Source organism: Salvelinus alpinus, chromosome 30 (assembly GCF_045679555.1).
Source record: "Salvelinus alpinus chromosome 30, SLU_Salpinus.1, whole genome shotgun sequence".
Taxonomy (NCBI): Eukaryota; Metazoa; Chordata; class Actinopteri; order Salmoniformes; family Salmonidae; genus Salvelinus; species Salvelinus alpinus.
Window position 1 is genome coordinate 16947584 of NC_092115.1, and position 13165 is coordinate 16960748.

At 44.4% G+C, this 13165-nt stretch overlaps 1 protein-coding gene across 4 annotated transcripts in view; it reads left to right on the forward strand.

The window, feature by feature from the left end:
- rc3h1b (ring finger and CCCH-type domains 1b) overlaps positions 1-5006 on the forward strand; it is a 29107-nt gene extending 24101 nt beyond the window's left edge. For all 4 annotated transcript variants that reach the window (XM_071376990.1, XM_071376991.1, XM_071376992.1 and 1 more), the window contains one exon: positions 305-5006. In XM_071376990.1, the coding sequence (XP_071233091.1) occupies positions 305-464 (160 nt within the window). In that variant the 3' untranslated portion in view covers positions 465-5006. The remainder of the gene's footprint in view (positions 1-304) is intronic.
- The last annotated feature ends 8159 nt before the right edge of the window (positions 5007-13165 follow it).

Sequence of the window (13165 nt, forward strand, 5' to 3'; positions counted from 1 at the left end):
CTCTCTCCTCGCTCGCTCTCTCTCCTCGCTCTCTTCTCGCTCTCGCTCTCTCTCCTCGCTCTCTCTCTCTCTCCTCGCTCTCTCTCCTCGCTCTCGCCCTCTCTCCTCGCTCTCGCCCTTTCTCCTCGCCCTTTCTTCTCGCTCTCGCCCTCCTCGCTCTCTCTCCGCTCTCGCTCTCTCCTCGCGCTCGCTCGCTCTCGTTCTCTCTCCTCGCTCGCTCTCGCCCTCTCTCCTCGCTCGCTCTCGCCCTCTCTCCTCGCTCTCGCTCCTTTCTCTCGCGCTCGCTCTCTCTCGGTGTGTGTAGTGAGGTATCTAATGGCTCCAGCGGTCTAGGTCAGGATGGTGGTGTGGGCGGAGCCATGTTGTCACTGACCAATAAAGCGTCTTCGCTCAGCCTGTGTACTGAGCCGGGGCCCGGAGTCTCAGAGCTGCAGAAGAACGGTGTGGTCCATTCCTGCTCCTAGACCACACACACACAACACCTACTCAGACACTGTGGTGTAAAACATACAGACAGAAGATGAGCAGTATCTGCTGTGATAGGAGTTTTTCTTTCTTTTTTTGTTCTGTGAATGAGCTTTTTTTCTTTTCTTTCATTGCCTGGAAACCAGGGCATTTGATAACATTTATTTTTTTGTTTTCTTTTCTCTTACTGGGACGATAAAACAAGCCTCTCAAAGTAATGGAAAAGCAGATGATGATGATGATGATGATGATAATTGTTCAGAGGGCTATCCCCCTACATAGACATCACATACCAAGACCCATTGTAGATCGATCGGTAGAGTATTTCTCAATTCTCCCCCTCTATGTCTTTGTTCCCATTACGAGGCACATTAAGGGTAAGCAGCTTGCAGGGACCTTAAGACCCCAAATACTAAATCAAGTTATGCTCATATGTCCTACATAACGGTATCATAAGTCTTGGTGTTTATGACAGTTATGTCAGCGGTCGTACGCATCACATAAGTATCTGTTATAATCCATTATAGCCTGATATGACAGTTGTTGATAGTTTCCAATACCTTTGACAGCTTACGAAGGCAATTATAACCAATTATAGTCAGTATAGTAACTGTTCCGTAACTGTTCCGTTCGCGTTCAGTAATATAAGTGTTGTAACCGCTAGTGTTCAGGAATACACCACCCCCAGAATCGGAAAACGTGGTTGACCAGATGAGGGAGGCCAGGGAAAGGGGGAGTGAAGATGTTCCGCCAATCTTCAGAACCAAACGAGACTAGGCCGCTTCAAGCCACATGAGACCACATGAGAAGTCTGATTTTATTAGTGCATTTTATGAATACATCATATCTGTTTCATACTTGAAAAGCAGTATATTATTAACCAAAGCATTCTGTTTTAAAGATTGCAAAATGAATCTTTTTGATAATGAGCTTTCCTCATGTTTTCTATAAGGGAACCTACTATGTGCTTCTCGTGGGATGTAGTGTGACTTGCTGCTGGCCGTGGAAATGTCTGTTGTACTGATGGGCTGGAATTCAATCAAACCTGCAGTGTGGAAAATGCACTCTCAAGGGAGTGTAATAAGTGTTAACACAGTTCTAGAAAACATGCATTTTCACATTGTAGGAACATTTTCCTCGGTGCAAAATGAATTGATGTGTGAATGGAATCATATGGGGTGATAGTTTTTATCTTCCTCAGAACTCCTCATCTGGTTATCCTCCCCATTGGGATTATCTTGTCATTGGTTCTCTTTAACTTCTATGAAGTTACTTTCCCTTTTTTTTTTTTTCTCGCGATTTGGTTAAGGGGCTGTGGACTACCTGAAAGCTGGTCCGTTATTGGAGGGGAAGTGAGAAATGGATTAATATGCAAAAAAAATGTATCATCTTTGTCTTAATACATGTAGAAAGTGGCTGTAGTCTGCCAAACAATAATTTCAATGGTTTGTGCGTCTCAATCATCAACGAAAGAATGGCGAATTGTCTGTAAAAAAAAAAATTGGTCATCTTACGAGCTTACTTTAAAAAAATCCTTCTATTCCATTTGTTTTTAACCACATACTATTAGTTCATTTTAGAACAAGTCAGGATCGAGACACATATTCAGTGTATTAGTGGATTCAAGACCAGAATCTTGGGCCTCAACCTGGCGAGGTTTAAAGCAAGCAGCCAGAAAGTCTTGCCCCTCAAAGCCTCTGCCCAAAGTCTTACCCAACCTTCAATTTGAAAACTTTTAGTGCAAACTTTCATGATATTTTTCACAATATAGTTTTATATAGTATTATTATCATCATTATCATTACATTATTTATGCTTTCCCTGTCCTGGAAATTGTTGGCGCTCGTTAAGGAGCGCTCTGCCTTTTGTAAACAATCCTCATGATTGGCCATCGAAAAGAGTTGTTCTGAAATGCAAAAAGATGGGTCCTAGTGCTCAAACGGTTAACGATAAGGATAGAGGTGACGATCAGGGTTCATAGTTTGGGGGGGGGGGGAATACAGCTTTTTGTCTGGGTTTAAGGTGGGGGGGGGGGGGGGGCAATGGAAATGAAGGTTGGGGGCAAGGGTTTCCGTTTTTTTCCAACCACACTTCAAGCCTCAGGCTGCTCTTTAATACATGTTATTGTTTAGGTAAAAAACTCACTTATACATATGAGTATGTATACATACATTAATATACTAAGCACTATTAACGTGCCACCTCTTATTCTACTCGCTCAGCATTTATATTAAATGATCTCTACTTAGAATCAGCTAAATGTTATTTTTTCCCTGTCCACTGGTTGCCAACACAGACTTTATCCTTACCCAGTTGAAGGACTTCTGTGCGCATTGATGTGTATTCACTTAATCTTTTTGTGTTCAAACAAATAAGTTCTATATTGAAATATGCTTCCGAAAGAAGACTCATTTTAATGATGAAAATTGAAGTTTTTTGTTGTTGTGTGTGCTAGGTTGTATTGTAGAAAAGGTACACTATGGATTTTTTTCAAAGTGAAGTGTGCTGTACTGGGTGACGGTGTGGAAATATTAGAAATGTGATGTTTGTTTTTTTAAGAGGTAAGCCGGGTAAGCCTTTAATTTAGTCAAAGGCTTGCTTCTCAAGGAATACTCCCCGGCCATCCACGCCAACAGTAAGATCATTTGGAAGCACACTAACCAAATTAAAAGCAATTTGAATTGGCATGCATGTTTTTTCTCTTCACCTGTCAGTCACCTTTTGTCATATTTATAACAAAACGTGTTTCTGCTGGCAAAATGTCATTGACTAGTTGGGTTTGTAGTTGTTTTTGTTTCGGTCGTTGTTGAGTGAAAAATCACTGACTTCCAAGTCTTACGGTGATCTACGTATCGCCTCACAAGGCAAAGCATCATGTTGTCCACGGAAACTGTCAAACGCAGCATTGCTCTCATCCACACACAGGTTGTCTTTGCTTCAGAATAGTCATGAAAATTAGCTTGCCCACACTTGTTATTTCTGCTTAAGGAAATACTATCAAGGTCCCTCCAGCCATGACCCTTAAAGAGCGAGTTCACTCCAAATGTTGTACAATGTTTTCACATCTCAACAGTGGTCTAATGTTGACATGAGGCTAGCCTCTTTTTGAATCCAAGAGTGAAATACTTAAACTAAAATGTAGGCTCAGCATGCCCAAACAATCCCATTACAAGTCAGAATATTGAACAAACTCCATTTCAACTTACTTTACTTGTTGTCTGCTGATTTTGTCCCTATGTTGGACATAATCTGATACAAAATATCCACAGGGAAGTGTTATCAACCCGACCTTCAGTACGCAGGTCTGTATATCGGTGTGTATTTCTGGTTTTATTTTCCAATACTGATGCAATTCGCACGTTACAGACACTTGCACAATATGGCCAAACCGAACAGACATAGAATGGCAAACACTTCCAGCTGATTGCACGTTCGGTCGGCTATATTCGGTTACATTATGCTGTTGTTTTACATATTGTGCAATGCGTCAAGAGATTGAAAATACAAGCTACAGAATGTACCACCGCCGCAAAAAGTCGGGTAAACAACACTTTCCTGTGAATACCGTATCTCCGCCACCTACCACCAAAAGGACCAAACAGGAAAGTAAGTGTAAATATAATTTTCTTCATTCTGGCTTATGGACTATTGCGTCTCTTTTAGGGAGACTTGGTCAAACTGAAAATCCACCGAGTAACCATGGTAACAGTTTTACATTTAGGCAAACATGAGCTCACATTCCATGCCATCTGTTGTGTAGATCCAGCTCTAAACCTCAATCCCAAAACCAATGGCAAAGATGGGCATTCTAATTCAGTGCCTATTTTTTTCTACTCATTGGGTTTAGGCATATAGCTGAATAAACACTAGATGGGGTGGGATGTAGACTCAAATCAACATTAAACCACTTGAGGTCTAAAATGTGCAACAAACTTTGATTTGAGTGAGCTGTCCCTTTTAAATTCCATAGCTGAGGAGAAGTAACAAGGATGTGGTTTCTGGGAAGAGCAATGATCATGTTCATGTCAGTCGACCTGATTTCATTTGTTTCTAAGTTAAACTGCTGCCTACCCCTTCTTCACACAGCCAGCTCTCCCTGGAATCACAATAGTGTTACTGCTGTTTTGGGCTCACATTTTAATTTCATATTTTTTTTGGAAAAACACAATGGCTTTTTTATATGATTACTTCCTTGTAATATATCTCTTAAATTAAGGTACAGGTTTGATTTCAGCAAGAAAAAAACGTTTTTATATGTATATTATACTCCATTAAGGAATGTTTAGAATTATCTTCCTCCTATGTGGATGTAGACATTATTACGCCATTTTATGACTTTGTAAGAGAATTCACTGTGTGAAAATTGGTTTGCATTTTTGTATAATACAATCTGCTTTATTATTTTTGTTTGATATGAGAGTTAAGTCAAACTGGAAGTTTGAAGAGAGAAATTAACCTGTGAAATTGAGAAATAAAAATAACTTATGTACAACAGTGATTCTATGCTGAGGGAGAAGGATTAAATGATATTGCTAACTCTGCTATTTGCGTCTTGTTTTACTTTGCATGGCAAAATGAGTGAACATCTTTCAGGGCAAGTATTAACCTGCATAACTCCACATTCTCTCTTTTTGGTAATGCCAGTCAGTCCTGCATCTTTACCCAACCCAAACTGTGGAGGACCGAGCTGAACACTGCCCAACACAGCTCAATGGATAACTGAAGCACCAACTCAGACCTCTAGACCCAGTCTGCTGTAGGCATTAATAATTTCCCAAAGATCTACCAAGTTTCAATACCGGGAATAATTCATATTTATCCAGAGTCCCGGGAAATACCTAATTTAAGTGCCTATTAAAAGCATTTATAACCAACGGTTGCTATGCCAGGGTTCTCCTAAAATAAGATTATTGCTGCAGCTACTATGTAAAGATTTCACAGCAAGTGAAACTTATGTTTAGTCATGATACAGTAACTTTGATCGCCAGTGACGTTAATTGCGAAACAGAACGTTCATAAATTCCGAGCTTTATCATGTTCCTCAATTAATTCAGTGGTTTTCAGCAGTAGGCCTATGCTATTTCCACTGAGCACACTCAGGACACGAGTAGGCTATGGCGTTGTCAATCATACAAACTTTGTAATGGCAGTCAAAAATAAAGGTAAAATGACCAAAGTTGCTAAACTTGCTGGATAACCTCCAACTAATGACAAAATCTAATATTTGGCTAAATCGAATTGAGTATAACTTTAGCAGATCCGAGAATAAATAGTTTAAGTATCAAGGTACTGTATCCAGTGGTGACCCGTCATTCAGGGCAGGTGTGGCAGAGCCCCACATTTTTGGGGGGGAGGCTTGCCTGTTTTATGTTATTTTGGCATTAACACATGTCACATCAGTTTGTGAACAGTGTCCAGTCCTCATCCCCCCATGAGTACTCTGGAGCACAGCCCCCCGCAGTGCTTTTGGGACCAACACCTGCCACCTCTCCTCTCCCGTAGCTGACTCCTTCCATGCCCACTGTAGCACGCCATCAGCCAGCCGCAGTCTCTCAAACTTTGACCACAACCCTTTGGTCGCGAGTGAGAGTGCTGTCACCTCTTCCCGCAGTGGCCTCACCTGCGCCTCTACCCACTGTAGCACTGGCTATAGGTCTGTGACCCGTCCCTGCTGCTGCCCCCATTCAGCAACGTCTGCAGCTCGTTGGAGGTAAACCTAGGCATTGAGTAATGATGAGAGAGATATTGTCTCTAGAGACGTTTAAACCAGGTGATGTCACCGCATATGTGGAAGGTGGAACTAAATGATAGGTTAAGGCATATTGAGCAGGGCTAGAGGCTCACAGTGAAATAAGACAATAATCACTAACCAGCACAGTAATGGACAAGGCATATTGATATTAGGGAGGGGCATGTGTAGCCGGGTGATCAATAGGTGTCCAGTGAGTGGTTGGGCTGGTGTGAGACACGGCGATTCAGACAGCTAGCAGGCCGGGGCTAGCAGAAGGGCCTTAGAGGGACGTCTCGACGGAGGTGGTTCTAAGGCACTGCATCTCAAATTCTAGGTTAGAGTCCAGGCTCTGTCGAAGCCGGCCGCGACCGGGAGACCCATGGGGCGGCGCACAATTGGCCAAGCATCGGCCGGGTTAGGGGAGGGTTTGGCCGGCAGGGATGTCCTTGTCCCATCTCGCATTAGCGACCGGGACGGTGCACAGTGTTTCCTCCGACACATTGGTGCAGCTGGCTTCCGGGTTAAGTGGGCATTGTGTCAAGAAGCAGCGCGGCTTGATTGGGTTGTGTTTTGGAGGACGCACGGCTCTTGACCTTCGCCTCTCCCGAGTCCATACGGGAGTTGCAGCGATGAGACAATACTGTAACTACCAATTGGATACCACGAAATTGTGGAGAAAAAGGGGTAAAATAAAAAATTAATAAATATGAGGCAGAGACATACGTAAACTAACACATGCGCAGAAAGTGATACGACTGTTTACCTCTGGGAAAGAGGCGTCCTGGGGTGTGGAACAGGGCGGTTCAATCTGGTCGCGCAGCTTCTGCCTTTTAAAAAAGTGAAAACAACCATACTGCAAAGAATTCCAGTACAGTAAAACTGATCTTTCTGGTTCCTCCCCATTGTTAAAGTGAAAGACAGACAATGTATTGCATTAATGGTAGTTGGGTAAGTTGAGCCTGCTCTGAGAATTATTTTACTGATAATGACCAAAATACAAAGAATTCCGGTACTGATCTTTCTGATTCCTCCCCTGTGTGGGTGAAAAGCAGTTAAAATATGGCACTTCTGCGTATAAATAGCTAATTTACATCTTTGGGCAGCCCCCCAAAAATACGTCAATCCCTGTACACTCCTTTACTAATCATTTAGGGAGACTATTTCTGGGAATTCGAGTTGCTATAAAGTGATATATTGTTTAACTATTATTCTCACGACCTACCAGGTTGTTACTGTAAAATATGATTTATTTATTCTTACATCATACCCCTTATTATCAGTTAGAGTAATTGTGAAGTTTAAACAAAACATTAGGTCACATTCTCTCTCATTTAGAAAAAAAAAGATTTCAAGGCAGAAAATGTATCTACAGATGTAGGATCTTAATTTGGCCTATATTGTCACAGCAAAATAATCCTGCAGCAAAAGGATTTGAACATTTAGAACATAATGTTGCTTGATCAGTGGTTAGGCTATTAGCTGGCCAAAACTAGCTACATGGAAAGTGCAATACTGTTAATATAACTGTGTGTTAGTGTGGCTTTTCAGTGAATTTATGTAAATCACGAAGCTCATCTGTATTTCCTGCAACGCAAATTAAGATCTGTACCAACGTACCGACTCAGGCACCTGCACCTCCAGTCGTGTTCCTGAGGGAGCAACCACCTCCAGTCGTGTTCCTGAGGGAGCAACCACCTCCAGTCGTGTTCCTGAGGGAGCAACCACCTCCAGTCGTGTTCCTGAGGGAGCAACCACCTCCAGTCGTGTTCCTGAGGGAGCAACCACCTCCAGTCGTGTTCCTGAGGGAGCAACCACCTCCAGTCGTGTTCCTGAGGGAGCAACCACCTCCAGTCGTGTTCCTGAGGGAGCAACCACCTCCAGTCGTGTTCCTGAGGGAGCAACCACCTCCAGTCGTGTTCCTGAGGGAGCAACCACCTCCAGTCGTGTTCCTGAGGGAGCAACCACCTCCAGTCGTGTTCCTGAGGGAGCAACCACCTCCAGTCGTGTTCCTGAGGGAGCAACCACCTCCAGTCGTGTTCCTGAGGGAGCAACCACCTCCAGTCGTGTTCCTGAGGGAGCAACCACCTCCAGTCGTGTTCCTGAGGGAGCAACCACCTCCAGTCGTGTTCCTGAGGGAGCAACCACCTCCAGTCGTGTTCCTGAGGGAGCAACCACCTCCAGTCGTGTTCCTGAGGGAGCAACCACCTCCAGTCGTGTTCCTGAGGGAGCAACCACCTCCAGTCGTGTTCCTGAGGGAGCAACCACCTCCAGTCGTGTTCCTGAGGGAGCAACCACCTCCAGTCGTGTTCCTGAGGGAGCAACCACCTCCAGTCGTGTTCCTGAGGGAGCAACCACCTCCAGTCGTGTTCCTGAGGGAGCAACCACCTCCAGTCGTGTTCCTGAGGGAGCAACCACCTCCAGTCGTGTTCCTGAGGGAGCAACCACCACCAGGAGAGTCTCCAGTGAACACATCACAAATGTCCTCGTGGGTCAATACTTATACGTGGGCGTTAGTGTGAAGGAAAGAGTAGGGACTAAGACTAACGTGGAGCAAAGTAGTTATAATCATAAACTGGAAGAACTACAACAAAAGAGCGTAAAACTGAGCTGACGTAACTAATGTATGGAATCGTCACATTTTTTAGTAAAGGATTGGTTAAGTATTTCATCCTTGGCGATCGTTCCTCATTAGAAATAATAGTAGACCCTTCACGAACACAGGACAAAACTACAATCTCAAATTTCACTCTCTCTAATCCAGCAGTTTGCCCAGTCTTTTATGGTTAAGTATTTCATCCTTGGCGATCGTTCCTCATTAGAAATAATAGTAGACCCTTCACGAACACAGGACAAAACTACAATCTCAAATTTCACTCTCTCTAATCCAGCAGTTTGCCCAGTCTTTTAGGGCCAAATCCTGGATTGAGAAACACTCGCACAGCTCAAAACTTCTACACAAATCACTCACAAAACAATGCATTACTTATGCAAAACTTTCAACTACACGTGTTGAATGACTTCAGTCAGAAACACAGACACACACACAGTACTTCACCTCCCCCACAGTGCGAGGAAGCGCTATGCTGAAGGATATCTGCTGGCGATGGAGTCGTCGTTCATGTGTTTGATCCTCTGCTCCAGCCAGGTCTTCTGGCTGTCCAGCTTCTTCTCCTGCTCCTCCAGCTCACACAGCTAGGCCTTCAGCACCTCTACCTGCTCCACCACCTCCTCTGTCTGGCAGCCCGAGTTCTCCCCTCTGGGACAGGATGGAAGGGGTTTGAATGGGAGTGTGTGTGCATAGGGCATTCGGATGTGTTGCATGGAAATAAACACCATCCAGGGACTTCATTAAGCCTGACGACGATAGGCAGCCGCTTGACTCACCTCCACTGAATGATGTTCTTGGTTTTCTTCTCGATGAGCCCCACTCCCTCCAGCACTCCCCTTCTGTCTCACTGCCAATCTGTCTGCAGCCTGTCAATGGACACAACAGACTAGACAATACTGACAGACACCTAAAGAGACCTTTTAATGGACTTTACTGAGAAAACTAATCTTGAGGAAAACTGAACAGTCGCAATACATCGGGGGGGAAAAAAGAAAAAACATGTAAACACAAAGAAATGATGAAGCTGTTTTGGCCTGCAGAGGTTCCCCCTCCCCTCGGTCTCTACCCTGTCCCCCAGCCCTGTGACACACCACATCTCTCACCACAGGATGGCGCCCCTGCAGAGGCACAATGAGGATCTTACACCCTCCTCCACCCCACCAGACATGCACATGGGTAAGGACTACTAGGCCATTCACTCAGAGTTCACGGTCATTTGTAATAATGACTGGTGGTCAATGGTGGTGGTGGTGGTATCTTAGCGTGTAGTAATCTAAGGAATGAAGGGACTTTTTAAAAAGAGGGTTAAGATGATCGTTGTTATCGTATCTAAAATCAACGAGAGTGGTTGACAGAATTGGAACACTGTCAAGTCTGCAGCATTTCTCTATGCTCATAGTTGTCAGGCTACTGTTAACTCCTTTTGTCCCTCTTCCACTCCTATAGAATGCCACCCCCAGGCGACAGCCAGCCTAGCGACGCAGCAGTTGTTAGTCGGCACTGCAACGGGCGTCCAGCACTAGCAAGGGGTTCTGGGAGGACACTCAGGCCAGGAGCTCCAGTCCATGCTTGAAATGGGGATTAAGGAGGAGAGAGAGGGTGAGGGAGGGAGGTGAAAGGGGAGGTGAAGTTCTGAAGCTCAATAGGAGACCAGCTGAAGGAGGAAAGAGAATGTGAAGGAGGGATTAGGGTTTGAGGGGGAGAAGGGGAAGTGGGCTGCCTGCTGAAATGAACCAACACCTGAGACCAAATGAAGGAGGTGGTGGAGGGTTGGAGGATGAGGGAGGGGGTTTGGAAATGGGAGGGAGGCCAACTCTTGGGTTTGGGAGGGAGCTGAGGGCTGTTCATGTAGTAAAACGGCTTTACTCCCTGTGTGGTGTTCTTACAGAGAGATGTTTTCTGTGTCCTTTAGGTGTGGCTGACCTAATAGATGAGCTGATGTCATATGATGGTAAGCATTAGAACTGAGAGTCTAAAGATAAGTAAGCATGCCCTATCCCATCTGGACAAGAGGAATACCTATGTAAGAATTCTGTACATTGACTACAGCTCAGCATTTAACACCATAGTACCCTCCAAGCTGGGTCTCAACCCCGACCTGTGCGATTGGGTCCTGGACTTCCTGACAGGCCGTCCCCAGGTGGTGAAGGTAGGAAACAACATCTCCACTTCGCTGATCCTCAACACTGGGGCCCCACAAGGGTGCGTGCTCAGCCTCCTCCTGTACTCCCTGTTCACCCATGTCTGCGTGGCCATGCACGCCTCCAACTCGATCATCAAGTTTGCAGACGACACAACAGTAGTAGGCTTGATCACCAACAACGACGAGACAGCCTATAGGGAGGAGGTGAGCGCACTCGGAGTGTGGTGTCAGGAAAACAACCTCTCACTCAACATCAACAAAGCAAAGGAGATGATCGTGGACTCCAGAGGGAGCAGCAGAGGGAGCACCCATCCATCCACATCGACGGGACAGCAGTGGAGAAGGTGGAAAGCTTTAAGTTCCTTGGCGTACACATCACGGACAAACTGAAATGGTCCACCCACACAGACAGTGTGGTGAAGAAGGCGCAACAGCGCCTCTTCAACCTCAGGAGGCTGAAGAAATGTGTCTTGTCACCTAAAACCCTCACAAACTTTTACAGGTGCACAATTGAGAGCAGATACACAGTTAGCTAAGTGCCTGAGTGGAAGTCCCTATGTTGTGCAGTGCATCCTATGGGGTTGTTGTTGGCTAACCAGCCTTCCATTGCACTTCTTTTGGTGCATCTTTGCATTGTCTTTTTGGATGACTGAAGTGTTTTCCACAACTGAATCAAATTGCATTGATGCCAGTGTTTTCTATTTCATTAGATACATCTGCTATTTAACACTACAAATAGTCATATGTGATAATAGTGTTCAGTACGGATACGAACACAGTTAGTGGTGTTTCCGGTCATGGAGATGCTTGTTGATACAGTGTGACTGTATCTAGACCAGGATGTCTGTAGTTACGTCTGGTAGCATTGATGCTCACTGACGCAATGTCTTCCTCCACCATGCAATGTGAAATGTCTTTCTAAACTCGATTATTACTCAGTTTCTTATTGAACTGGACGCCCAACTCAGTATGGATTTTACTGTTTTTGTTTTGCTATGTAAAAAATGTGACATTGCCAATATTTTTGTATTTTGTTATTTCCCTTATTTACAGTGCCTTCAGAAAGTATTCATACCCCTAGACTTATTCCACATTTTGTTGTTACAGCATGAATTCAAAATTGATTCCAAAAAAAATTCACCCGTCTACACACAATACCCCTTAATTACAAAGAGAAAACATGTTTTTAGAAATGTTTGCAAATGTGTCATCTTGCTAAGCAACCCCCAGTGTATATTGGGCTTGTGTTTTAGGTTATTGTCCTGCTGTAAGGTGAATTTGTCTTCCAGTGTCTGTTTTCTTCTAGGATTTTGCCCATGCTTATAGCTTTATTCCATTTACTTTTATCCTAAAAACTCCCTTGCCGATGACAAGCATACCCATAACATGATGCAGCCACCACCATGCTTGAAAATATGAAGAGTGGTACTTGTAGATATGATGTGTTGGATTTGCCCCAAACATAACGCTTTGTATTCACGACAACCAGTTAATTTCTTTGCCACGTTTTCTTGCAGAATTACTTAATTGTCAGGAATTGTGAAAAACTGAGTTTAAATGTCTTTGGCTAAGGTGTATGTAAACTTCCGACTTCCGAAGAGCCATGCGGCAGGGATGTCCTTGTCCCGTTGCGCACTAGCGACTCCTGTGGCGGACCGGGCACAGTGCACGGTGTTTCCTCCGACACATTGGTTGCTGGCTTCCGGGTTGGATGTGCATTGTGTCAAGAAGCAGTGCGGTTTGGTTGGGTTGTGTTTCGGAGGACGCATGGCTCTCAATCTTCGCCTCTCCCGAGTCTGTACGGAGGTTGCAGCGATGAGACAAGACTGTAACTACTACCAATTGGGGAGAATAAGAGGTAAAACATCAACAAAAAAAGATATATCAGGATAATAGTAGAGAGAATGATTTATTTCAGCTTTTATTTATTTCATCACATTCCCAGTGGGTCAGAAGTTTACATACACTCAATTAGTATTTGGTAGCATTTAAATTGTTTAACTTGGGTCACACGTTTCAGGTAGCCTTCCACAAGCTTCCCACAATAACTTGGGTGAATTTTGGCCCATTCCTCCTGACAGAGCTGGTGTAACTGAGTCAGGTTTGTAGGCCACCTTGCTCGCACATGCTTTTTCAGTTCTGCCCACAAATGTTCTATAGGATTGAGGTCAGGGCTTTGTGATGGCCACTCCAATACCTTGACTTTGTTGTTCTTAAG